The sequence below is a fragment of the Lepisma saccharinum genome, chromosome 23 (genome assembly GCF_977018435.1).
Source record: "Lepisma saccharinum chromosome 23, izLepSacc3.1, whole genome shotgun sequence".
In the NCBI taxonomy this organism is placed as follows: Eukaryota; Metazoa; Arthropoda; class Insecta; order Zygentoma; family Lepismatidae; genus Lepisma; species Lepisma saccharinum.
Genome location: NC_139251.1, coordinates 11,048,869 through 11,076,174, shown reverse-complemented (window position 1 = coordinate 11,076,174; position 27,306 = coordinate 11,048,869). Strand labels below are relative to the sequence as shown.

Here is a 27,306-nt window from a genome sequence, read left to right as displayed (position 1 = left end):
TAGTGACCCTCGTAATATACAAAATGTTAATCATGTTAAACCGTAAAGAGTGTCATTATCATTAAACTGTAAATGAACATGGCAGCTGATGTTTTATAAATTATCATTTAAAAAATCACCCTCGTATCAATACTTAGTTTATGTATAATTATTACAAGGAAATAATGTGTATAACCATGGGCATATTTAAGGGGGTTTAATGGGTCCCTTCTTCTTTTGGTTCAGTAAAGTTACCACATTACCTGTTCTCTCTGCTTGTTCATAAGATTTCTTCAGACTTATTTCATTCTCTTAAATTAGAGATATATATAGGACGGGATACGGATGGGTAGGAAATTATGTAATTCCACACACCAGATGGGACTGCAGATCAAATGTCTGCAATTTCCTAATAGTTTCGGAATTCCTGCGATAAGAAACAGCATTGAGACTGTCAAATCAGTTATTTATTCCTCCTCGAGTCATCTTCAACAAGCTTCCGGCCAGCAGTGTCCTGGATTTTCACTTACGAAATAAAGCAACCCTAATCATACCAAAAGTTGAATCCCCCCTTACGTGAACTATATATACGCCCATGTGTATAACATTATATCCCATACTGAAATAGTACGATATATTTTGAATTTTCTACTGCGAAAAAAGCCGTCAATTCTCTTTACCCCGAACGCATTAATTGGTTGGTTTACAACCTCACTACTGAGGATCCAATCGAGACGAGAAATGGCAGCCTTGGTCTCATTCTCGTTGAGAGTTCTAAATCTCTGTCTCGTGTTTATTTAAATGTCTCATTTACAGTCTCGTCTCCATTTATAAACATCCATCTCGGTTTCGGAGGGCAATTCTCGTTCTCGTCTCAAGTCTCGAAAAATATAGAATTAACGTATGCAAAGGCTTATCGTGCAAACTTTCATAGTGCATACATATTATAAATCCAAAGAAAACTTTTCTTAATGATCTTTTTTTGTTTGTTTGACTCCTCATTTCGATGCTACGAGCCCTCGAAAACTGGATATTATCCTGGTTATATATGCAAACCAAACCACAGATTCAGAATTACCACGAATGAACTGGCGCTGTAATTATTATACACAAAATTCATGATTTATCTGAATAAGTCGCATGTTCCAGGTTTGACTCTCAACCTGGGTATGACTGTTTCCTTGTGAGTGACATTTCATTGAACTAGAAATTGTTACATGGGGGATGTTTGCTCGAGACTTTGGGAACATCTAGGGGGATGCTTTTATTATTAACGTTAGTGTTGCTTACGAGACGAGGCATTTCCCGTCTCATCTCATAAAAGGAGACGGGACAAACGAATGTTTTCGAAATGAGATGGGACAGACCAATAAGTACGTCTTGTATCGTGTCAGGTTGTGTGATATTTAGATTGTGCTGGTTGGTGGTGGTGGTAGTGTGTGTGTGTGTGTGAAGGGGGGGTTCTCCTGCACCCTGACTTCGAATACTGCTTGTAGTCATTCTGCTGCGATTAGTCAAAAGTGGGAAGAAATTTGATGTTAGAGAAGATACATTCTAAATTGACCATGCGTTCTCATCGTTGCGGTTAAACAAAGTGACGGAAAAGCAACGTAAAAGTAGGATAAATACAAAAATTTGCAATATATATATTAACTGAAGAAAACTGTTGTTTACTGCAGGAAATTTAAAAACTCCCTGTTCCTTTTTTATATCGTATCATCTCTTATATTGCAGAAATCGGCGTGTAAACTAGAGTGTTCTAAACGTATTGTTAATTTAAAATTTGCGAGGAAAATAATATGACGAAAATAATTGTAATTCCAGTAAAGGTATTCCTATAATAATAAGGTCTTGCCAGTCAGAACCAACCTATGTTTTAGCAATGCACAAGTAGTGTTCACGTGTTCAGACATTGACTGTTACAAGTTTTGCTTTGTCAGCCTAATGGGAAAACCCTCTACCGAGTGGCTGAATTATAGTAAATACTGCTATACTTTTAGGACATAATTCATCTCCAAGAAATGGAGCACACATTTTTGCACTGGAAGTTACAAGATATTTGTTTTACACAGTAAGAAGTGACTGTGCTGTCGCTTTCACGGCTCATGCCAAGTTCACGGGACGAGCAGAAGCCCTGCCTGCACGCATTTGTAAGTGATGACGTCAGAGGACCTCCTGTCTGTGGAGAGGACGTTTTCAAGTCCGTGACGTAGTAGGTGAATTTCAGCGGTGTTTGAAGGCGTGTTTCTCGAGAACCAAAATGAATATCGCTGAGATATTTTGCACATCTCATGTTTGTGTCATTATTCGTAAAATTAATGGATTTAAAACGTTGTTCATGTCAATGTGAAAATGTCCAGTGTTTTTCGTTGTTACACTAAAGACCAACAGATGACACTGGTTGGATTCTACACAATATCACATTCACAGTGGAAATGATGGAGCACATAAAAATATCTTCTTTGCTCCTTTGCAAATTTCTGAAATATGTTCATGAAATAAAAGCAAGTACTCTATTAAAATTTTCAAGTCTTATAGTTAGGGCACACTTGAATTATAATTTGATTAAAGTAGTTATTAGATATAGTAGAGCAGCTTATCATGAAAATGTGGACACACCGGACAAAAGCACCAAATTTTTTCCAGGTACTACTTAGGTGCTTAGCTTTCAATTTTTGATAGGAACCAACTCCTCCATCGGCCATCTTGGATTTTATTTTGAAATATAGGTATATTATCAATATCTCGGCTTCTAAGTCACTTAGGACCACAAACTTGGTGTCTAAGTATACATATTTGGGGTCAGGGAATACAACTACACAATTTCTAAATGTATCAGACTATATATTTATTCACTAATATATGTACCAATTAGCTACAAACTATTCACCGATTAACAGTTTGGAAAATTAACAAATTTATACAATCGTATCAAAAAAAGTGTAAATGCGGTATTCACTACACATATTACGAGGGTCACTATTTATATTTTGAGCCTTGGCAACACTGATTGAAGTTAGGCGCGATTTGACGTTTGCACGGAATCGTCTGGCATTATTGACCATAACGTACTTCAAATGTTTTGTCAATAGCTTCATTTGTGTTGTTTATGTTGCCTTGGAGATTGCGCGACAACAATAAAATGGAATTAACTCGTGAACATTTTCGTGCGATGAGTTTTTACGATTTTCGACGTGGATTATCAAGACAAGAGTGCATCGATCAACTTACTTCCACATTTGGCGATGAAGCCCCATCCTTCGCCACTGTGAAATGCTGGTATAACAAATTTAATCGTGGCCACCATTCGCTCACCGACGAGATTCGCGAATGTCGTCCAAAATCAGTTGTTGTTCAAGAAAACATTGATGCTGTGCAAAACCTAATACTGCAAGATCGTCATGTGACATACTGTGAGATTGAGGCAACCATAGGCATTAGTTCCACCAGCATATATAAAATATTACATGATCATTTAGCTGTGAGAAAGGTATGTTCTCGTTGGATCCCACACAATTTGACAAAAACTCAAAAAGAGGCTCGCGTCAATTGGTGCAAACAAATGCTCAATAAATACAATCGTGGTGCTTCAAAAGACGTATATAGGATTGTAACACGTGACGAATCATGGATATATGCGTATGAGCTGGAACGTAAACAGCAGTCGACTGTATGGCTGTTTCAAGATGAACCCAATCCAACAAAAGTTGTTCACGCTCGAAGCACATCAAAACAAATGGTCGCCTGTTTTTTCGGGAAAACTGGTCATGTGGCAACTGTGCCTTTAGAGGAACGTAGAACGGTCAACTCTGAATTTGTTTGCCAGAGGTCTTCGGTCAAATACGGAAAACAAACAAACGTCGTCGGATCATTCTTAATCAAGACAATGTCAGCTACCACACCTCTCGTCTAACAACCTACTTTATGAACAGTCAAAAAATCGAATTGATGGGTCATCCACCGTACAGTCTTGATTTGGCACCCAATGACTTCTTTTTGTTCCCGAATGTCAAGAATAAATTGCGTGGACAACGATTTTCGTTGGCGGAAGATGCCGTTGATGCTTTAAAGAACCATATAATGGAGGTGTCTCAAGAAGATTGGAAAAACTGCTTTGACAAATGGTTTGAGCGAATGTAAAAGTGTATTGACCATAAAGGAGAATACTTCGAAAAACAATAAAGCAGTTTTCAATGCCAAATTCCTGTTTTTTCATTGTTAGGCTCAAAATATAAATAGTGACCCTCGTACTAATGATATTCTACCATTTACAAACTATTCACCAATTCAAATAATACATGAAAAATGACATAAAATACATAATTATACAATTAAAATACAATAAATCGTATATGAAAGATGTTGAATTATACAGGGTCCGGCGCAATGAATAGCCTGATTTGAGTCACGTAGTACGGTGTCGCTGTTGCGCCTGCGCAACGACGTGTGTACGTGCTGCATTGAGGAAGGATTGCGATTTGTAAGTATGGCCTTGTGGAGTTCGGAACATCGAGCATTCACCGTTGAGGCGTATTTAAAAAATAACGAGTCTCCAATCACCATGCAGAGACTCTTTCGTCGCCATTTCCAGGTGGGCCGTCATCAGAACATCCCGGATCACAGGACGATTGTACAGTGGACTCAACAGTTCAGGACTACTGCATCTTGTGCAAAAAAGAAAACCCTGGGGCGACCAAAGACACACGGACCCAGGAGCGAGTGGAGGAGGCCCGTCGAGCACTGATCCGAAGTCCTCGCTGTTCTGCTGCCAGACATACCTTGACGCTAGGAATGTCAGATCGTTCCCTGCAGCGCATCATCCATGAAGACCTCCACTTCCACCCCTACAAAATGCAGGTCGCACAGGAACTAACCGAACAAGATAAACATGCCCGACGAACCTTTGCGTTGCGTTTCTTTGAACTTTTAGCAGCCGAGCCGCAGATGCAAAACAACATACTGATGTCGGATGAGGCTCATTTTGATCTGCACGGTGGTGTCAATAAACATAATTACAGATACTGGGCACCATTCAATCCTCGTTGGCTGCATGAGCAACCCCTGGACAGTGAACGTGTGACGGTGTGGTGCGGTGTGGAATCGTTTGGCATCATCGGTCCATATTTTTTTGAGGATCTTCATGGATGTGCGGTAACGGTTAATAGCGATCGCTATGTCCAAATGTTACATGACTTCCTCCTTCCAAGGGTGAACAACGACATATGGTTCCAAGAGGACGGGGCAACAGCCCACACTGCCCGCCAGTCCATGACTGTCTTGCGGCGTCATTTTCCTCGTCGATTGATTTCCCGATTTGGGGACATTCATTGGCCATCACGGTCGCCCTATTTGTATGCCCCTGACTTCTTCTTGTGGGGCTACCTGAAAAGTCAAGTGTACGCTACACGTCCTCATACCGTGGCTGAACTGAAGGCAAGGATACGTACAGCTGTGGAAGCGATCCCATTGGACATGCTGGAGCAGGTGGTGCAAGCTTTCGTTCGCCGCCTGGAAGAATGCGCTGAACGTGATGGCGACCATCTGTCGGGCGTTATCTTCAAAACCAAGTAAAATGGCATATATGGTATGTAATGGCATCTATTATTCTTTGTTTTCAATGTGTGTTTCAATAAATTATTTGATTTGTTTCGACGTTCTGTCCTTTTTATATCCTATTATTCATTCTGCCGGACCCTGTATGAAGGATTGCCATTATATGTATTTCTTATGTCGTATTCAAACATTGACATTTGCACAGTTCAGTACAATTCCAACGAGCAGTTTTGCAAGCATGCCTACCAGTGCAATCTCTTTGACTCTTACAATTACATTTAACCAATTCAGTACATGCCTTTGAAGCAATAGGTAATGTGTTTCATACAGGAACCCATGATACACTGTCTACTTTCTGAGTCCAGCGCAGCCTTCCGGATTAGGAGCATGCTGTTGACTGTGCTCACTGGTACACCATAGTCCTGCCTGATATACAGCCCGCTTGGAGTGTTGGAGTAGTGCATCCTTCATTGGTGGAAGTTTCTCCATTGACTTACTCTTCTGACAAAACAGCTCGTTCCTGGCTTCATTCACATTGTCTAAATCACAGTTCCTATTATACAATATCACGGTGAAGTGTTCTAGTAGTTTAAAATTTTCATTATCAATATCAAGTTCTGTGTAAGGGTGGAGTGCCATGTAGGTAAAAGCATGTGTCACTTGAGGATAACAATTCCATGCCTCCGATGCAGATTTCTTGTCTCGTCCAAAAAATGATGATGTGGTATCACATCCAGTGAAACGGTGGAATACAGGGAGGGCCAAGGATTTCTCTACACCCAGCTTCTCGTAGATAGCATTAATGTCAATATAAGTAAATGTGTTGCCTATACCAAAAGCAACATAAAACTTCAAATCTGCACACAAGGTCATCAGGTGATGGAACTTGCCAATGAGGATCACCACTACGTCCGTGTCAACAGTACGAACCATACAGTTACTACAGCCATTCAAAAGTGCATCCTGTAAGTGGATAATCAGTCTGGTGTCCACTTCCTCATGGTCACATGATGGCATGGACCTATCAGTTCCTCGGAGAATAACTTCGGCATCACATGTGACGACAATTACCTTGCTTTTGGCACATTCAACATTTGTCAATTTGTTTGAAAGGAATGCAAAAAGTTCCTGTTTGTTGGTGGGGTCTTTTAAGAAATCTGTCCACTTAATTGGGAGCTTGTTCCTTTATTCACACTTTCTCCTAACACCCTTACCTCGATTTTCTCTAGTGTCTTCTTTGAGGCTTGTCGGAATGTATTTGTCCCACACTACATCAACTCGTTTGCAGCTTTCTAATTGTTTATTGATGTGTGGAATGAATACGTGATCAGCATAATCATCACATGTGACAATGTTGGTAGTTGGGGGGAGGAAATGCACAACAGCGGCTCCATCGAGAAGTTTCACATCAACATAATCAAGAGGATCATTTTGGGAATCCTTGTTCAGAATATTCATAAGATCGGACTTCTCTCCGAAGCACAGACTTCCATCGTCAGATAGTGAAGGTGGAAAATTATGATTCTCATGGCTGAAGAATGTAGTCATGTCACTCTCCCTATGCTGCATCACTATGTACAGTTGAGAGAACAGACAAACATCAGTCTTAAGTAATGATATGTTTCTCTTATCTTTTGTCTTTATCTTTTGTATAGGAGTTCTGAATAAAGGAAGTGTTTTTTTTTTATTGGTTCATGAATGGAACGAGTACAATCACTGATAACTGATTTGCAATACTTGTCATACTGATCCTGGCTTACACTCTGAACTGTCCGCACTGTATTTACTACACTTTCATCTAAAACATTTTGTGTGTCAAGAGTCAATAACTCGTCATTGTCATCCATAAAGGGATTTCCAAAGTCTTTCATGACTGTATATAAACTCATTGATTGTTCCTTAAATGTTTTCTGTGTGGCAAATCCCTCTTCATGATTATGATAACTTTTGTCTTGATTAGGGATGTAGTTATTTGAAACTCCTTCAATAACGTAGCTTGTTGAGGCCCTGAGACCATCCATTTTCTGAAGGCTGAAGGATTTTCGATCAGACCAACAGCACCTCCTGAACCCTTGACGACCTTATTATTTTGCTCATGTGCTTGGTCGATTGGTATACTTGAGAATCGGTTCTTGGTTTTGTGGATTATCCAGTGACCCTGCTGCTCAAACTCCTCAAGAATGGAAAGTGGAAGATTCTCCAAATCTCGGATGTGTATTGAGATCCATTGTGCATAATTCTGATGGTCGAGAGCGAAGAACCAAGGTGCCAGGGCCTTGAGGCTTTCCACATACAGATTAAAATTCCCCTCACCCTGCGATCTGATGAAAATGAGGCCCATGAGCTCCATGTTAAGAATCGTGCCCCAGGACTGGAATGTAGGACTCTTTTCTACCATTGCTTTTCTCCATGAAACCTTGGTTTCATCATCGTGTTGTTCTTCAGTGAGTAAGAAAGCATCCTCCTGCAGTTTTTCCAAAGCCAATGCTGTCACTTGGTGAGAATGTCTTGTTCTAATCACATGCGAGGCCGAAAGGAAAGAGTTGGTTGTGCCTGATGAAGCAATACCAGCTTCAGCCAATGCGCAAGTCCATCCTGATCCCTCCAAGTAGTCACCAAACATTTTCCACATCGCCATCTCAATATGCAAGCCACCCGTCATTACTATGGACGTTTCCTCTCCATGAGTATGAGGCCACTTCCACTGTGTGAACTTGGCTAGGGCATACAATGGTGCATCAACTGCCAAAACGGGTATCTGTCCAGAGTTTAGATATTCTGTAGCCCAACTCACGACATTCATCCCGTGGTTCATCATGGAGGCCGTAGCTGCCATCTCATAGAAAAGGTGAATAGTTTGTACTTGGTACATGTGAATAAATATATAGTCTGATACATTTAAAAATTGTGTAGTTGTATTTCCTGACCCCAAATATGTATACTTAGACACCAAGTTTGTGGTCCTAAGTTACTTAGAAGCCGAGATATTGATAATATACCTATATTTTAAAATGGCCGCTATAAAATCCAAGATGGCCGATGGAGGAGTTGGTTCCTATCAAAAATTGAAAGCTAAGCACCTAAGTAGTACCTGGAAAAAATTTGGTGCTTTTGTCCGGTGTGTCCACATTAATGCGAAATTCTACGTTAAGCTGCCCCACTAATACTATATAATGAACTTTCCTTGTACATCTTAAAACTTTACACTTATTCAAATTAGTTTCCATACTGAGATCAGCCTGAAGTTTCCGAAGATTCTGATGTCTGTGATCTTCCTTAATTGAAATGAAAACATAAACTAGTGAAATGGAGTAATGATCCTTGAAAGAGTTGAAAGTCGTTAAAGGGGTCTGTATAACATGTACTGGTGAACCCCAAAATCAACATTGGCCTAGGCTGCCAGAATTTTCTTTGGGCACTCCTGGGTGATGCGTGTTCAATACATCTACTCTCATCTGCCTTCTAGACTGTTCTGTATGACTACATCCACATTTCACTAAATGGTAGATTTTACCATATTTGTTCATGTATATTGTGCACTTTTTCCAAAATTTTTGTCACCAAAAACTGTGGTGCGTATTATGCATGGAATAATTTGGACAGCCAACATGAAACCGTACAGGGTCATTCCATGATTTTGTGACATCTGCATTGATTTTTTGTGTTTACGGAACCCTATCATGTTATATATTGTTGTAAAGCTTAAAATCTGTAGTTTCTGAATATGGTAACAGTATTCCATTCAAGATGGTGACACTAACGTGCAATGCGGTTGAAATGAACTCGTCAGAAAATGAAGGAACATTCTGATTTTTATGGTACTTTGGATGAACGAAAAGATAAGGAAAATGCAAATAATAATTAAAATGCATTACTGACCAAATAATATGACATATTTGGAGTGTGTAAATACCTTAATGGAAGAAATCTTTGCTGCTAACTGCTAATTTGAAGGTCCTGAATGCACCTCCTATATATGTTACGTTAGTCATAGAAAAAGTTTGTATTTTGAGTTTTTTTTTTTTTTTAAAGTAAAGAGGTAACAAACAAAACTGCATATAAAAGTCGAAAGGTCATATCCTACAATTTTTCACATTGTAATATAATGTTCTGCTACACCAACAGAAGCAGTCCGTTCTGCTGGAATTCATGCATGCACCTCCTAGAACTAAGAAAGCCATTTCTTGCACCTGAATTATACTGTGCATTATATACTAGATATAATTGTTTGTCAGTTTCCCTATCTAAAACCTTGGTGTGCATTATACAAGCATGTGCATTATACACGCGTAAATACAGTATTTTACTAGGGACATACCAAAATTAATGAGCATCAATTCTTTCTAAATTACCATGTTGTATTAATCTACAGTCTTTTATTTACTTTTCCACATAATCTCTGCTTCTGTGTACACATTTTCCCCATCGTTTTGGAAGTTTTTAGTATACCCCTGCTGTAGTACTCCGTTTCAGCCTGCCAAAGACAGTAACACACTGCTTTTTGCATTGCTTCCATTGTCTCATAGAGTTGGCCTCGCATCTGATCTTTCATAAATCCAAGCAGATGGTAATCTGATGATGCCAAATCAGGTGTGGAAGATCTTCCTACCCTATTTTGTCAATTTCTTCTGATGTGAAGTGAGAAGAATGGGGCCGATCATTGTCATGCTGAAGGATGATCTTTCTTCCAGTACATTTATCGCGCAATGCATGCCAGAGTGGTACATTGTCTGGACATAACAAGTAGCATTAATGATTTCCCTATGTTCAACTCTCTTCTTGTTGCATTCAGTTGATGCTGTTCAAAGGCAACCTCTGAGAGGCTGATCTTGGATGCTCGTGCTGCCATCTTTGAAATGTTTCACCGATCTTCTAACACTGCTACTACCCATCTACACATTCCCATAGGCATGCTGAAGTTTCTGGTGAATTTTATCTTTAATGAGAAATTCAATAACAGCACACTGATGAAAAGAAATATAGACTTCCATCATTTTCTTTGGAGTAATACTGCTCATATGTTCTCTTATGACACTTAAGGATACACAACATATGGTGCCACCTACCACACAATACTCGTTCTTTTGCTGTTAAAGATTTGCCTGCAGAAAATAAATGCTCATTACTTTTGGTATGACCCTCGTACAAGGGATTTTAAAAGGTTGATATAAAATGCAATGCTTTTTGCATCCTCTTGACAAGCGTTTCAATGATCATTTTAAACTTGAGCCTGACACACATCGTAAATAGAATATGTCAGCCAATACATGTTGTTCATAGCAAATAAGGCAATTATGATTGCCTTAGGGTGGATCAAATGAAAATGGAACAGGGGCCACAGAATGAAATCAACAAGGTTTATTTCAAACGTAATTTCCAAAATTACACATGCACTTGTCCCACTGTTTCACCTAAGCTGTGAATACCTTGCTCGTAGCACTCCTTTTGCTGAGATCGGAACCAGTTGCGAACATTGTCCATGACTTCATTGTCCGAGTGGAAGTGCCGACCCTTGATTGATTGGATTGTTGTTTTAAGTCCACTTATGCACAGAAGGGCTAATTGGGACCGGACCTACAGTTTAAAGTGGGATCCAAACCATTATGTGGCTCCAATGGGTATTGAACCCGGGACCCCCGACCCTTCAATGCCTTTTTCAATGGGCCAAAGATATGGAAGTCGCATGGCAATAGATCAGGGCTATACAGTGGGTGTTCCAACATTGTCCACCCAAACGTCACCAAAGTGTTCTTTGTAACAGCTGACAAATGTGGCTGCGCGTCATGCAGCAAAACCACTCCAGATGACAACAGGCTCTGACAATACTAATGCCCGACCACCTACTCATATCACGTCCTCACGCGTGACTATCTAGGATGAGTCCATTACGCAGTAGGGGTTTCCCTTACCTCCCACTCTACCTCTACACAGGGTTGTCGCCACACACACACATAAATATAACCCAACACATCAACTGTTCCGTTTTCATTTGATCCACCTAATATATTGAAAATGTTGTTCTTATGTTGGTTGTGTACAATTTGGTCATCGAGGCATATACATTTGCCTGACTTGCCAAGTCATTCCACTGGCTCTAAATTACACTAGGAGTCTTAACACTAAGGCTGGCCAACATCACACAAACATGTAAGATATGTGTGTGTTGTACTGCTTATAATGTAGAAGAACCACAGGCCAAATAAAGAAACATGAATATGAAATTTGAGAGTTGTGCATAGTCTTTGATATGAGTGGTCCTATAGTTGATCTTTGTTCGGAACCCCACAATGTGATGTAAGATTGAATGAAAATTTGTAAAAGCAGTAAAGTAGGAAAATTGCATATTTGCATACCTGTAGGTGTTGAAATTTTCATACAGGCCTCAAAGATCTGATAACATAACCTGTCAGCTTCACTCCCACATGCCTCAGCAGATGTGGGCGATCATCAAACCAGTTATGGGGTCAGCACGATGAACCCTCAAGTTATTGTTGTAGGTTTCCATGACCCAATTACGCTACTCATTTGTAGCTCCCCAATTTCCTCACAATGGTGGGTGGCCACCAGTCTCATACACTGGCCAAAATCTCTGGAGTTGTTACTCTTTTCCCCAGGAGTCTCGAACCTTTGTGCATCCCGTTTTGCCGAGTCCAAAGCCTGATGCCTTAGACCGCATGGCCACGGTGGGAGACAGTGTTATAAATATGGAAAAATTAATGTGATTGCAACTGATCTAGCAACTGAATTGTACTGTTTGTCCTCCCTTCCGTAGTGTACGATTGATTGATTCATTGATTTGGTGTTTTAAGTACACTGTATGCATAGTAAGGCTAATTGGGACTGGACCTACAGTTTAAAGTTTGATCTGAACCACTATGTGCTTTCACCGGGTATCGAACCCAGGGCCCTTTGATTACAAGGCAACAATGCTACCACTGCACCATTGGGGAGACCCTCATAGTACAGCGCCTTGAATAACGTAGTGTGGAAAACGACCCAAGAAACTGGTTGCCCGAGACGATGACAAGTAGATGGCAGTGCGATCGACCCAGGTGCTAATTTTGTTGTGAAAGTAATGCGGGTTAGTTAGTTTTTGGAATATATTGTGTAGATTTGTTTCTCTAGAAAGGCGGTAAGTGAATTGATGGAAACAGTTATATTTGTGGAGTGATTTGCAGTCACGAAATGGCATTAATTTGGAAAGAAAAGTAAAATAAAATTAATAAATAAATAGTATGCGTAACACAAGAAGAAACATCGTAATGTGATTCCGGACGTCAGGTCTTGGACTGTGTATTAGAGTTTATTTTTCTATGTTATTAGAATATAAATAGTATCCTGAGAGATATTTCATACCGAGGCGACAAACCACAAATGTCGCTTGAAAGCGAGCAGTCGGAAATCAATGCAGCCCTTCGAACCATAGGGACAAAAGCTCTGACTGCACCGTTTCCTCAAGGAGATTTTACACCAAAGCGACACGCGACAAACGATACGAGGATTTCACACCAAAGCGACACTGGTCATTCGGTCCAAGGCAACTTTCATACCGAAGTGACACATGTTGCTTGGAAAGGAGCCAATCAAGAGCAACATTTCACATCGTAGCGGCATGACGGGAAGCACAGGCCAGCGTTCGGTTGGTGAAATCCTGAAGCGATAAGTGTCGCGTGCCGCTTGTCGCTTTGGTGCGCAATCTCACTAAAGCAAGACACTCAATGCATGCGCGAACAACAAACCACGGCAACATGTTGCAAGCTATTGAGGAAATGGCCCAGTTTGAGCGACGCACAAGCGACAAAGTGACACGTGTGGCTTATCGTGTCGCCTAGATCTGTTGTTGTATTGTGCGGTTTATCGTGTCGCCTATCTGTTGTTTGCAAGCAACGCTTGCTAATAGACTGAAGGCACCATGTCACTTGTCACTTAGTTGGGAACTCCCCCTGTAGCGCGTCGCTTCGGTCTCAGCACCCTTCCTTTAATGAGCTTTTCGACCGAAGTAACAAGTAGCACGCGAATACGCCATATGAACGTGTCGTTTGCTGTTTGGACCCTCATGTGCAATGAATGCTATTTTACAGTCTGGAAGTGAGTGTCACTAGTGTGACAGTGTGAACATCCTGTGTCGCTTGTCCCATTGGTTTGAAAGTTGCCTTACACTCATGTCGATGGCACTAAGAAAGTTTTGTGGGGTTCCCCTTGTCGTTTCATGCAATCATCATTATCATCATCGCCGCGATTAGTTTAAAGCGGAAGAAAAGAGACAGTAAATATCCAAAATACAAATGCTTCAGTGTGTATATCATTAAAAGAAATGATGATGATGATGATGATAATAAAGAACGTAATTCATACACAAAAATTTAGTTGCCAAGAACATTCCACGCATATTTTTTCTCCCGTATTATTGACGAAAGTATGACGCTAACAGGACGTGGTCGACTGTCTAGAATGTTCGTTAATATCTTCGCGACCACTGTACCAAATATCATAGAAATTATCATATTCATGGAAATGCTTCATGTAAAAGAATCAGACGTTGCAGCGAAAACTCCATTTACTTCCATTATAAGCAGTCGAACACCAAGCACCGGTGTCAACACCAGCGCCTCTAGCGGATCATTTTCGAGTGGAACCAGCCTGAGAGCGCAGAAGCATGCCGATTTCCACACTACGTTATTCTATGCGCTGTACTCATAGTGTACAACATCACATAAAATGCAGCAGATTTCACTTCCAATATATCTGTCCCTGCAGCCTGTAATTATTTGACCAAAAGGATATTGACCTTCTTTCCAGGAAAGGATTATATGATGCTCCCTCTCCCCATACTCTTCTTTTCATTTGGTGAGCATCCTTGTAGCATGCTTCGGCAATTGGTTATTGTTTGTGTTGTTGAAAGTTTTCTCAAGACTGTGTGAAGATGCATTTGATTCTGAATTGTACGTTTCTCCAAAATCAAGAAACAAAAGCCCAGTTTCTATGATTGATATGGAGGGGGTGGGGGAGGACAAGTATATCTTATCTCACCTGTCTTGATAGGGGGGGACAATGCCCCCCCCCCCATCTCCCATTCTACAACCACTAAGTACACACAACTTTTTTGTGTGTGTCTTGTAACAACATCAGAAGTTCTGCATTGTTATGAAAATGAGCCCATGTGTTACTTATGTGGTCATGTTTTATTCAGGTATTGGATACCAGATGCTGTTTACTAATCTCAATAGTGTTCTTTTATCGCCTTTTAAACTTGGATTTATATATTTTGATGAGGCTGGAGCATGCATATGATGTCAACACTAGTATGATGAATTGAAGAATTTATTTATGTTTAACATGTACTACACTACGTTCTTTAATATTGCAGCTATTATTTGAGTACCTTTTTGTTGTGCTGTTTTGAGATATAATTTTTAACAACCTTGTAATCATTAGTTAATTTGGTATCATGTAACACTACACCTCTATCCAAAATTGGAGAATTTGATTTCAGTTTCATCTTCCCCGCATTACTTTATTCTCTCAGCTTTTATAGTAAGTCAAAGTTAAACAATTATCACATAGCACACTTGATTGATTTTTTTTACATTTCAGTGGAACATGATTTTTCTATTTAAGATCTTTCACTTTGGTCTTTTTAGTTACTAACTTAACAAAATAATATCAAATTCATATTATGTAGTTTTTTAAATGATCTTCATAAGTTACATGAGCAGATGATGCTAATGTTGTTTTTCAATTTGGTTTTATTTAGGTCTATAATTCCTGACAATTAGTCATTCATGAAACAGAATATCTACCTCTGCCTCGCTGCCATTTCCCACAAAGAACAATAGTTTATGAGGACAAATACAGTCAAGAAATATCAATAGGAAGCTTATACATAATGGTACTGTTTAAACATTGAGTAAAGTACAAATGCTCCATTCCATTTATATTTAAAAGTGGCACGTTAATAATCAGAATAAAGTAGTCCGTATATACTTCATCCTTCTAATTTATCTAGAGATTTCATCAAGTTCTATTGCATGCATACCAGTTCAATTTCTGTAACAGAAATAGGTTGTGAATATTTTTCATTGTAACTAACATAATTGCAGTTTGGTATGGTTTCATTACCCCTTCCCTCCCCATCTCTCTGCTTTCTCTTTCCATTCCTCTCCCTCTCTTTCCCTCCTTCCATCTCTCTCTTTATCTCTCTCTCTGTGTGTGCATGTCCTTTGATCTTTGACCTCTTTCGGTTCCAGGCAGGGTGGACAAAAATCATGATTTTTATTTAAATCGATTTTTTAATTTTTAAAAAACACTCTTAAAATTGCTGGTATGTTTATTGGCACCATAGATATAGATAAGTTTTTTTTTATATGGAAAGGCTTTTTCTAGTAAATGGCTCTGTAAAATATTTGAACAGTTTGATTAAAGCAAATAAGAAATTATATGCAAATATACTTTCTTCTGCTTCTGATACTACATATATATTAATCTACTACGGAAATGTTTGTTGAATGTGTTAAAGAACCTATGATATGCAATTCCAGTGACTTCTCCTTCGGTGAAAATAAAACATTCTGGATGTGCTCTATTATTGTAACTTAAAATATTTTTTAAAGTGTTTGTAGCTGAATTTTGGCAATTTTTTTAAATGATAGTTTGCAAAATATTAGCTGCCATGTTTATGTACAGTTTAATTATAATGGCACTAGTTATGGTTTAACATGAATAGTATTTTGTATATTTTTCTACAAAAAGTATTTGATATTTTTACCTATAAAAATTATTGAATTTTAAATGAAGTGGATTTAAGTGTGTTTACAGTTTACACACTACATTTCCTTTCATATGAGCTTCACCCCATCAGTACATATATTTAGTTTCCTTTGTTTTCCTTTCTTTGAGCCTAACAAATACCATTAAATGGTTACGAGATTAATGTACTTTCACCAAAAGTTATTCTGATATCTACAAAATCCTTATGTATTATACATAAGTCTATAAATTATTTATTTGAAGAAAATCACCTGATCTATATTGGGATTGAAACCAATCCACCTTGGTTCCAGGTAAGGTAAAGGTGAAGTCATGCCATAAAGGTATATGAGGTGATGTATAGGTATAGAGGTCCACATATTGTTGATCTCGGCCGTAATTGGGATGATGTGATCAGCATCATGCCCGGCCACCTTTACCCTCCAAGGTTCCCCCCAGGTACCCATTTATCAGACTGGGTGGGACTCAGAGCCAGGTAGAAACAGGGAAATGACTGGAAAAATTCCTGTCCAGATCACTTGTGCTGGGATTCAAACACAGGTCTTCTGCATGGTAGCCACATGCTCTACCAACTGAGCTACCACAGTTCCAAGTTCATCATGAAATATCAGGAAGCTACAGGATTAATGATTCGTGTTTCTTGCAGCAGCATGTGCTTTTATCATATTGTAGCATAACAGTTTTGGCTCTGTATAACCTATGAATGGTAAAATGAAAATATTATAATGATAAAATGATGATCTCTCTGTGATTGGTTAAGTGACACACCAATGTATTGGTACTGATCAATTTCTATTTATGTCCTTGACACTGGCTAATACTTTTTCCATAGTCAGAACATCTTGTGGAGTCTTTAGAATGCCATTCAACATTTTGTAGTTTCAATATCCTGGAAGTTATGCAAAATTTGTAATTGACATTTATTTTGCACCAGTATTATGTGAAAAAGATGGATTTTGTGGTATAACAGCTATTTTAATATTTTGATTGATGTATTCTGTGTATTTCCAAAGGAATGCTTTCATATTAACAGTTACAAATATCCTGAATAGCGTTAAAGATTTTTACAATGTTGAAGTCTTGTTAATGGTATCATTGAGAATCAGTAAGAGTATTAGCATCAATATCAGCAGGCACGTCGCCTGATAATGTTCACATGAGCACATGAACACTCATGTATATGTTTTAAATTACGTACATATTAAATGCACACACATATATTTATTTGAAAAAATCCTTCTTTGATGTTCGAGTATATACACACAATTTACTCTGACACGACGTCTTTCGAGTCTGATAACTTTTTTTTAAATAGTTGGTAACACTGACTCCCACGGTGTTCCACAGATTGTGTTGAACACAATGGCTGTACATGTTGCATCAAACTGGCAACTAAGGGGCTGTTGGCCACTATACCCCGAAAATGTTCACTGCGCTGTGCGAACACGGTGGTGTGAGCCCTGATGCAAGCAGCAATACTTCTTGCATTTGGCACCAGAGTGCAGCATATACTATACAAGGCATGTCTAAGGGGACTCGAGACGGTCTGCACTACATAGTTGCATAATGTAGAATTTTATTTTAATTATTTCTCTTGTTGTTGTTATTAAGTGCATTGTGCGTCAGTGTGTAGCATTCAATTACTTGACCCACAGTGAGAATTTTATTTTCTGTGTAATATCTAGAGCTCAATTATAGGCTTCAGCCGGCCGGTCATCCTTCAGGAGTGAGTTCGTGTGCAAATGTATCTATTGCAAACAAGACTACTTACTGATTTGCCCGAATAAGTGGCTAAAGAACACACACTAAACATTCAATTTCTTTAGCCAGTTATTCAGGCAAATCGGTAAGTAGTCTTGTTTGCAATAGATACATTTAAAAAATATATAAATATATCTAAAAGAGAATTGTTATTCTTTTTTTCATCGGACAGTTCTTGTAATTGATCAATTCACTCGAATGCATGGATGGTTTCAAGGACACATCCTGGGTGTTTGTTACCATTTGCACATATGCAAGCGACTCGCTTCCAAAAAACTGCTTCTGGAACGATTCGTTTCATGCAAAGCATAAGATCAAGGATGGTAAATATGTTTGATTGATTGATTTGTTGTTTTAAGTCCTCTTTATGCACAGTAAGACTAATCGGGACTGGACCTACAGTTTTAAGTGGGAGGGCCTCCCCCATGGCGCAGTGGTAGCGTCATTGCCTTGTAATCAAGGGGTCCCGGGTTCGATACCTGGTGGAGGCACAAGTGGTTCGGATCCCACTTTAAACTGTAGGTCCAGTCCCGATTAGCCTTACTGTGCATAAAGTGGACTTAAAAACACCAAATCAAACCAATCAAGTTTTAAGTGGGATCTGAATCACTATGTGCCTCCACCGGGTGTTGTCCAGGGACCCCTCGATTACAAGGCAAGGATGGGTAAACATGTTAATGACGACAATGAACAGATGTTACTATACGCTTTACATCAGTGGTTCCCAAAGTGTGTGCTGCAGCATCGTGGGGCACCGTGATTGACTTACAGGGGCACTGGTTGACTTACAGGGGCGCTGCGAAATGTTCCAATATTTTCACTGAATTGTTAGTCAATGCTATGCATGTTTCAAATATGTGCTTATTTAATACATTTTTACATATGAATTGTTTCTGAATTTGAAATACGTGTTTAATTTTTAACTTAAGGCATGCAATCTTACAAGTAACTGAGCATTGCAAGTATTAGAGGGGGGCTACATTCTGGGTGCCATGGAAAAATCTTGAAACATTAAGGGTGCTGTGAAGCAAAGAAGTTTGGGAACCCTTGTGTTACATGGTCAAAAATCAATCTCTCTGTACCATGGCAAAATTATGCTAGGAGGAAAAATACGAAACACAAGGGAAGAAGGAATATGAGCAATGTTACATTGACTGACACTTCAATCATAAGCATCGCAACAGAGTTTTTGTGGGTGGGGACATTCTGTATAATACCCAACTATCTCCCGTCCTCCCCTCTGTCCTGCTAACAATGCACATGCTTTCAATGCTGAATGAATGTCGTTGGTTAACGTATGGTCAGTGTAATAGAAAGTAGATTGCAAAGTATGGTAGTCTTACGTTATACATACCTGAGATTGCATGTTATACTAATTAGTTTACGTAATTTACAATTAGTAATGGCTAGTGCAATTAAAAGGGTGTTAATTGAAAAAATAATCTTGTATTACTTCAAATATGGCGTGATTTTTGGGGGAAATTGTTGAAAATGAGTTGAACTGTTATTCTTATTTTTTTTCAATTGAAGATGAAGTTACAACGGAGAGGAGCAAATCTCCATTGAGTATAAAAATTTTATTGTGAACACCCATATGTGAACTGCACGTGATGCACTGAATATCAGTTCAACCCTGATCAATATATGCATGCATGCAGCTTGCACAACCACTTTGTAATAGAAAGAGAGCCTGAAATTACTGTTTAATTATTATCAGAATTAAAGCAAAAGAATGTTTCACGTTCCAGCAGTATGTTCTAAAAACTTAATTAGTTGAAAAAAATGTTTTATGTGAATAGAATAAAATGTTACATAACAGAGTAACTTTATTGCATACAATTAATTTGGTAGGCTGCCTCGCCCTTCCTCAAAATGGTCCTGTTCAAGTCCTTGTACGAGGGTAAATCAAAAAGTAAGTTACCCCCTGTAAAACAAACAAAAAAAAAAACATTGGACAAAAACGTATGAACATTTAACTTTTTTCAGCATAGTCACCAAGGTATTCTGAGCACTTTTTGAATTGTGTGACTAGTTTTCCGATTCCTTGTATGTAAAAATTTTGTCCAATTTCAATTGACTTGATTTTTGTGCTCATTGGTTAACAAGCATGGAGACCGTGAGATCACATCTTTCGATAACCCAACTGATCATGAATCAGCATAGACATACTATTGTACAATATGTTCAGTTCACTTGCAATTCTTTAATTCTCACATTGCGGTTGGCAAGATTGATTGCATTCACATTGTCACTATACACCTCGACAATTTGTCAATGGATTTCACTCCGATTATGCCAATGTGCCTACAAAAATCGAGTGACAGAGGTGCACCTCAATGTTGAACGCAACCTCAATACGACATGAAATACTCTCCTAAGCGTGCACTAAAAATATTAGGAAAGTAAAGAAGGGCAGTATGAGTATATCCTTTCTTAATTGAAGTAAGAATTTGTTAATAGCTCATCATTACTGACCTCTATGGAGCAGTGGTCAGCGTAAAGTGCTTTGAAGCGACCCCCCATTTTTAAACCCTGAGTTAAATGGATGTGTTTGTCCCATCATCCATTTAATCAGGCCATCATTCATGCTCATAGTTGTAAACTAACCAAAGTAGACTGTAATACATATTACATGAATGCATTGGTGTATTGTTGACATTCATTTTTCTGTGTAACTGGCACATGTTAATGAACTTGATATGGGAAGTTTTCCCCAAGCTGTTCCGCTCACAATCTGACTGCATTCTGCATTTCTAGAAATATATTAATAACTATTAAACATTGGATCAAAACACATCTGTCTCAGCTGACTTCTAGGAGTAATAAAAATTGAAATTGTTGTAAGAGTATGTAAGGTAAGCAACTAAACCGCTTTCATTGTTGTTTCGTTGACAGAATTTTAATTATAAGTGCATAATATTGAACCATCTTGTAAGTACTATTTATTCAATTCTTTGCTTTGTTAGTGTTAAGAATTTAAATGTATAAAAGAAGATATTAAGAATGTTACTACTCTTATATTTTTGTATAATTCCAGTCTCTTGGTCCACAGGCTGCATATGAAGATTCAGTTAATAAACGAGCCAATTCTCATCAAATAGGTATGTCGCACACATTTTTTATTTGCTCTTTTAGAATTGTGTAATGTCTCCATAATTTTTTCTTGGATGCCAGAGTTGTTTCATGCACAATTTATCACCATGTTTCAGTGTCATTTAGAATTTTATGATGGAATTTTCTCTTGCACAGTTTTTACATAATTTTTCAGTAAGATGCCATTGAGTGTAATAGTGTAAGGCACACTTTAAATATTATTTCAGATATTGGTAGGAAAAAAAAATGTTCCAATTTAAGGTGCACAGATGTACATTATAACAATACCATACTGTTCCATTTACATTACTATTACATTTACCGTTCACAATACTGCCATTGCCATTAGCATTTACATTTTCTATTTGAACAATAAGAGCACATTACACACTATTGCACTAATACTGTGCTATATTTATGCATATATACTCGAATCCAAAATGCCATGAAGGTGCACTTAAATTTTCAACATCCAAAACCTGAAAAAAATGTGCACCTTATATTTGAAGAAATACTGTAATAGTAACGGTTAACAGTGGCAGAGGGACTCAATATGCTTACCATGTGTCTCTTTGGCAGCCCTTGGTCCTTCAAGGGCTGTTGCACCGTGGAGTTTACAAAGTAATAGCCATAAATTAGAAAAACAATCTGAAATTATAATTAAACCATGTTAGAGTAAATAAAAATATGACAGAATGGTCTGGAAAACTTGGAAAAATCAGAGAATATGTATTGACGAAATTATGGAGAGAAACCCTGACTTTGCGATTGCTCAAGAAATATATATCAATACATGGAATATTGTTATAAGAGGTGTCTCAGAAATATTTTCATTTTTGAATCTGCCCTCTGGGGCAATTCGTACATTACGGAGAAATGAGGTAGATTGCAAACGCTTGGCAACCTTGTTAATATTTAGTTGCCATGGAGCGCTTTACGGGGAAGCAACGTGCTTTTTCTGTTCGTGCATTTTATAAAAATAATGATTCTTATGTTGTTGTGCGTCGTTTGTACTGTTATCATTATAACCTGGCACTACTGCCAAATGATTAGGACTTTTTTAACTTCTGCAATTCAGAACCAGGTGGCTACAACAGAAACACGTTTTTCCAGCAAGATGGTGCCACTTCTCACGTCCCCAATGAATCACTGAATGCTCTTCATCAGTTATTCCCAGAAAGGGTCATCAGTCGCAGAGGGAACATTAACTGGCCTCCAAGAAGTCCTGATTTGACACCAGCAGATTTTTTTCTTATGGGGTTACCTTAAGAGTAAGGTATACACCCCAATGCCACAAAATTTGAGAGAATTGAAGCAAAGAATTACAGATGAAATCAATGCTATTCCTCGTGCAATGCTTCGGTGAGTGATCGCAAACTTTAGTTCAAGAATAATTGAATGTGAAAACATGAACAGTCACCATTTGTCCAATACTCTTTTCCACAAATAAAAATTTAATGTTTAAGCTTTCTTTTGGTAATAAATTTATCTTTATACAAAAAAAAATATGTATTTATTTTAATAGTTTTAAAAACGAAAATATTTCTGAGCCACAATAGCTGATAGGCACGGAGGCATATATTGGAGAAAAGACGAGAACGTCCACCAGACAGATACCATGTGTTGTTTCATTCCAAGGCTGTGTCTGTCACCTATTGTCTAACGTAACAATATTCCAAACTTTTTGTGAGGAGCATATTTTCATCATGTGTTCCGTCAATTATCAACCAAAATAGCACAGACTATATTGAATAGCCATTTATTTATGAAACATTTCATGATTGTCCAGCAGCTGCCACACACACACTGCATGACTATGTCAATGCTCCTTGATTTAATTTATGCATGGAAGTTATGCAATGAAATGGCCACCGGCGCGTGAAGTTTTAGAGAAAGTACTTTTGTGGTTGGAACCGGTGTTTGGAAGTAAAGAGTTATTTTTTTTTAGTAACAGTAACTGTACCTAGGTACTTTATGAAATGTATACTATAACTCGGCTACTTTTTCAGACAACAAGTAATGAAAATAATAGTTACTTGTACAGTTACTTTTCTGTACATTTCAATAGTAATGATCAAATTATGGTATTCTTAAAAAAATAACTGAAATTTTCATCGTCACGTATGCATTTATTACAAGCAAATATTTGTCACGTAATTTTCTTTTGAGCATAATGGTCAATTTTCAATTGTGTTTCTTCCATATTTCGTATTTGAGTTAAAACACTGAAATGAAGTGCATACCTTTCTATGAAACTGTGGGATAATTTTCAACTATACATAGCAATGCAGCATTTTGGATCTTTTCTATTTGTGGGGGCCACAGGGATTTGTAAAATACACAATCCCGTTTTTTGTCTTATTATTCTAATTGCACATGTATAAAGGTGGAACATCAACATTATACTTCCTGTGAAAGCCTCAGCCATTCCATCCAAAATAAAACATGGTTCAACGCTGATGAATAGTTCTCATTCTACGAATTTTTAAAATCATTTCCTTGTATTTGAAAAGCCCACTCTTTAAAAATCTTAACAAAGAAAAACTATATCAACTTTTGACAAAATTTCAATACTTGTGTTGCATTGGAATTTGAGCATGTCATACCTTCGTAGGTATAGAAGAAGAAGAAAAACCGTGAAATATCATCTCTGGTTTTCCATAAATAATGTATTCATTGCTGCGATTCGGTACTGGGACCAGTGTTATCCCAGCCATCCTCATTTTCAGCTTTTACAGTGCTGGGATTACTGCTGTTCTAGCTGTCTGTAAGAGTTTATACATATATAATGTTTTTTTTATAAATTAATAAAAATAATGTTAGTCTTTAGTATTTTTGTCATTTAACTTCGTTTTTTTGCCACTTTTGGTTAATTGTGACAATGAGGATGAGTGATGATAGATGAAATGGATGCAGTGACAGTCACATAGAAACACCCATACCCAGACAGGTCTCGAACTTCGAACACAATTGAATATTTATCAGTAAAGAGAAAATTAAGAGTTCTAAGATGAAACAAATAGTGAAATTGATGTATTTGCTAGTCTCATGTGTATGAAGGGTCGTTTTCAATCTCTGGAAACAAATTCCAATGATGGTAATGATGCCCAATCGTTAGGTCATGCAACTACCATATGAAAAATTCAGAGGGTCTCCCCAGTGGTAGCGTCATCTCCTTGTAATCAAGGGGTCTCAGCTTTTATACCTGGTGGAGGCACATAGTGGTTCAGATCACACTTTAAACTGTAGGTCCAATCTCGATTAGCCTTTCTGTGCATAAAGAGGTCTTGAAACAAAAACTCACACTCACACACATGAAAGACTCAGCTGAGAAATTTTTCCGATTATGTCCCTGCATCCAGTCTGTAAACAGTTGCTACCTGGGGAACAACCATGAGGGATATAGACAGCCAGTGTGTAGGGCTGATCACATCATTTGCTTTCACACCCTCCTATGTGCATTCATGGCATAATGCAATGATTTACCCCTGGTTTATTATTGTCTTACGATGGAGAAAACTCTGTCTTTAAGAGTGATCATGCTGCATTTGATAGCCTTTAATTGCAGCAAGAGCTATAAACATGGAGAATGCTTTTCTGCTGCTCAGACATGTTGCCACCCCTCCTCACATACTTTCCGAAGTCCCTAGACAGTGCAAAGACATTTGGTTCGAATACCCTTATTCAGGATTCCAAAGACTCAAAAATTCATTATTATAACTTTTATAGCTGTATCCTGCAATAATTATGAATTCCACAAAAACTTTCCTTGAATTTAAAGTAGCAGTTTTGAAAATAGTTTTCATCCCTTACAATGTAATTGTAAAAGGGAAAATTACAATGGTAATAAATCAATTGCGTTTGTTGCAGCCACTTTGATAAGGGGCATGTCGAGTATCTGAGCGATGCTTGCTGAGCAAGATCTTTGCTCGTTGAGCAGACAGATCATTTACTTTACTACAATACAAGTAAATGCACATAAGAATTAGAAAGGGATTTATTTTAAAGATGTCATGCATTTCCATCTATCCACCATATGTTTCTCATGCTGTTCACTGCTATTCATGTGACATTAAAAAAATGTGACAAAACAGCCATTACAGATGTTTCTAGAGTATGTTGAATGGTTCTTTGTCTGACTGGATTGATGCTTTGGGCTTTGACTTTATTGGAGTATGGGTGATAGCACTCCATGGGTTTGCTTGCTTCTAACCTTTGGAATTCATCCCAAGTGGATATTTTCTGTCTTGTTGAACACAGAGTTAATTTCTTTCTGACCCTGTGACACAACAGCCCGTGAGGGCCAGGGGGCCTCACTCCCACCTCCACCTGCGAAGGCGGGACATCATCCAGTTATGGGGTGACATGTGGTCAGCACAACGAACCTCCAGTCGTTGTTGTAGGTTTCCATTACCAGGTTATGCTACTCATTCATAGCTTCCCAATTTCCTTGACCTGCACACGTCCCGTAGCCAAAAGCATGGTGCCTTAAACTGCACGGCCACGGTGCAGAACAATTTATTTCTTAGCTATGCATAATTTTGTTTCTTGCATGAAGAATCAGAGTAGCCTTATTTGGTAAAGTAAAAGTGCTCCCCTGTGCTTAGCACCACGCCATGAAGGCATATAGGGGGTGTACATTGGGTAAATGATTTAGCTATCGCAAAAGAGCTAAATTTGGGTGAGCATCATTGCAGCTAGACATGTGTTAATGTGTGTTATTAGATTATTGACCTTGTGACCAAAAATGTGGATAGGCAATAACATTCTGATTGTGCTTGCAGAGTTTGGAAAGAACCCTCTGTATTAGAAAGTTGCTGAAATATTGCACTGCCTCATTTTGCTGTATTCTAAATGTACTGTGAAAATAAAGTGAAACTTTTCCTTTGTTTCAGATTACACAAAAACAAACTTCAATAGTAACTCACAAAAAGAACAAAAACTGTGTGACTGTGAAGGTGGCAAGAAAGGACATGGTGGACCTCCAACGTACTATCCTAACTTTGGAGAGAGATACCTGAAGGAGCAGGGGATGGTTCCACGTTATGCGGGACATGTTCCAGGTCAGCAGAAGCAGTTTGGAAAGACATACGGAAAGGAAACCAAAAATGCAAAGAAATATCTGGGAAATGAAAATACCGCCACCTGTCCGACATATTACACCCGACAGGCTCAATCCAAAAAATGCCCAGCCTTCCGAGGACCTCCTAATCCCTCCATCGAAATCCAACCAGTACGTCCCTGCCCCGTGTATGATTTCAAAGAAGAGGTTTCCCCTCCAATAAACAAAGCCATGGAGTATTCATCCTGCCCTGGATACAAAGCTCAGGAAGTTTCGCCTTGCCCTAACTACGAGGAAGTTCCCAACTGTCCAGCCTACGATGGTGTGCCCTTGAAACAAAGTTCTCCGTGCCCGGTGTACCCCTTGGAACCTTGCGATGTTTTCGATATTGGAGAAGGGCGACCGTGTCCTATCGCTCAGCCATGTGACACGAATCAGCACTTCGAAGAAACAACACTTCCTTGCCCAACCCGTCTTCCATCACATGAATATGCATGCCCAGGTCTTGATAGAAGTTGGCCCAAGCCATGCCCTGCAGGAAAATAAAATTACAATGCTTCTGTTTTGAATGCAATAACTTTGTCCTCACCGCAACCAACCATTTTCATTAAAGCTGATTTCCGATTCTCAAAACTGCAATAACCCCATATGGGATTAGTTAAATAAAAACATGAAATGTTTTAATTGTTTTATTATATTTTACTAATATTTTGCATCAGTTTAGGAAGCATTGGATAATGATATGAGTAGGATCCCTGTGAGGCATTTTTAGTTGCATTGCCTAGTTGAAGCAGCTATAAGGTTCATCCAACAACTGAATGTAGCTGTAAAAGGTGAAAGTGGATGGAGAATGATACTGATCACAAACATGTGTAAAATGAGTTAGTGGTGCACAAATGGTCTTGAATAATCCACTTGTCTGCCTAGTCAATTACAGGCTGCTTCACTGGCCCCTGACTTTTGCTTATTAATATCAAACTATTGGTCGTAATGTAATTAAACTTGCTATGGACATACCTTGGTGTATGAGAATCATAGTAATATCATTGGAGATGGCGCCACATTGTCTCTAGTCCTTGCATGTGCGTGCG

General features: G+C 38.5%; 1 protein-coding gene across 1 annotated transcript in view; it reads left to right on the top strand.

The window, feature by feature from the left end:
- Window positions 1-26,895, top strand: part of LOC146005193 (uncharacterized) — a 46,934-nt gene extending 20,039 nt beyond the window's left edge. Inside the window, exons 5-6 of the mRNA XM_083144235.1 lie at window positions 21,098-21,161; window positions 26,049-26,895. Coding sequence (XP_083000361.1) covers window positions 21,098-21,161; window positions 26,049-26,761 — 777 coding nt within the window. The 3' untranslated portion in view covers window positions 26,762-26,895. The remainder of the gene's footprint in view (window positions 1-21,097; window positions 21,162-26,048) is intronic.
- The last annotated feature ends 411 nt before the right edge of the window (window positions 26,896-27,306 follow it).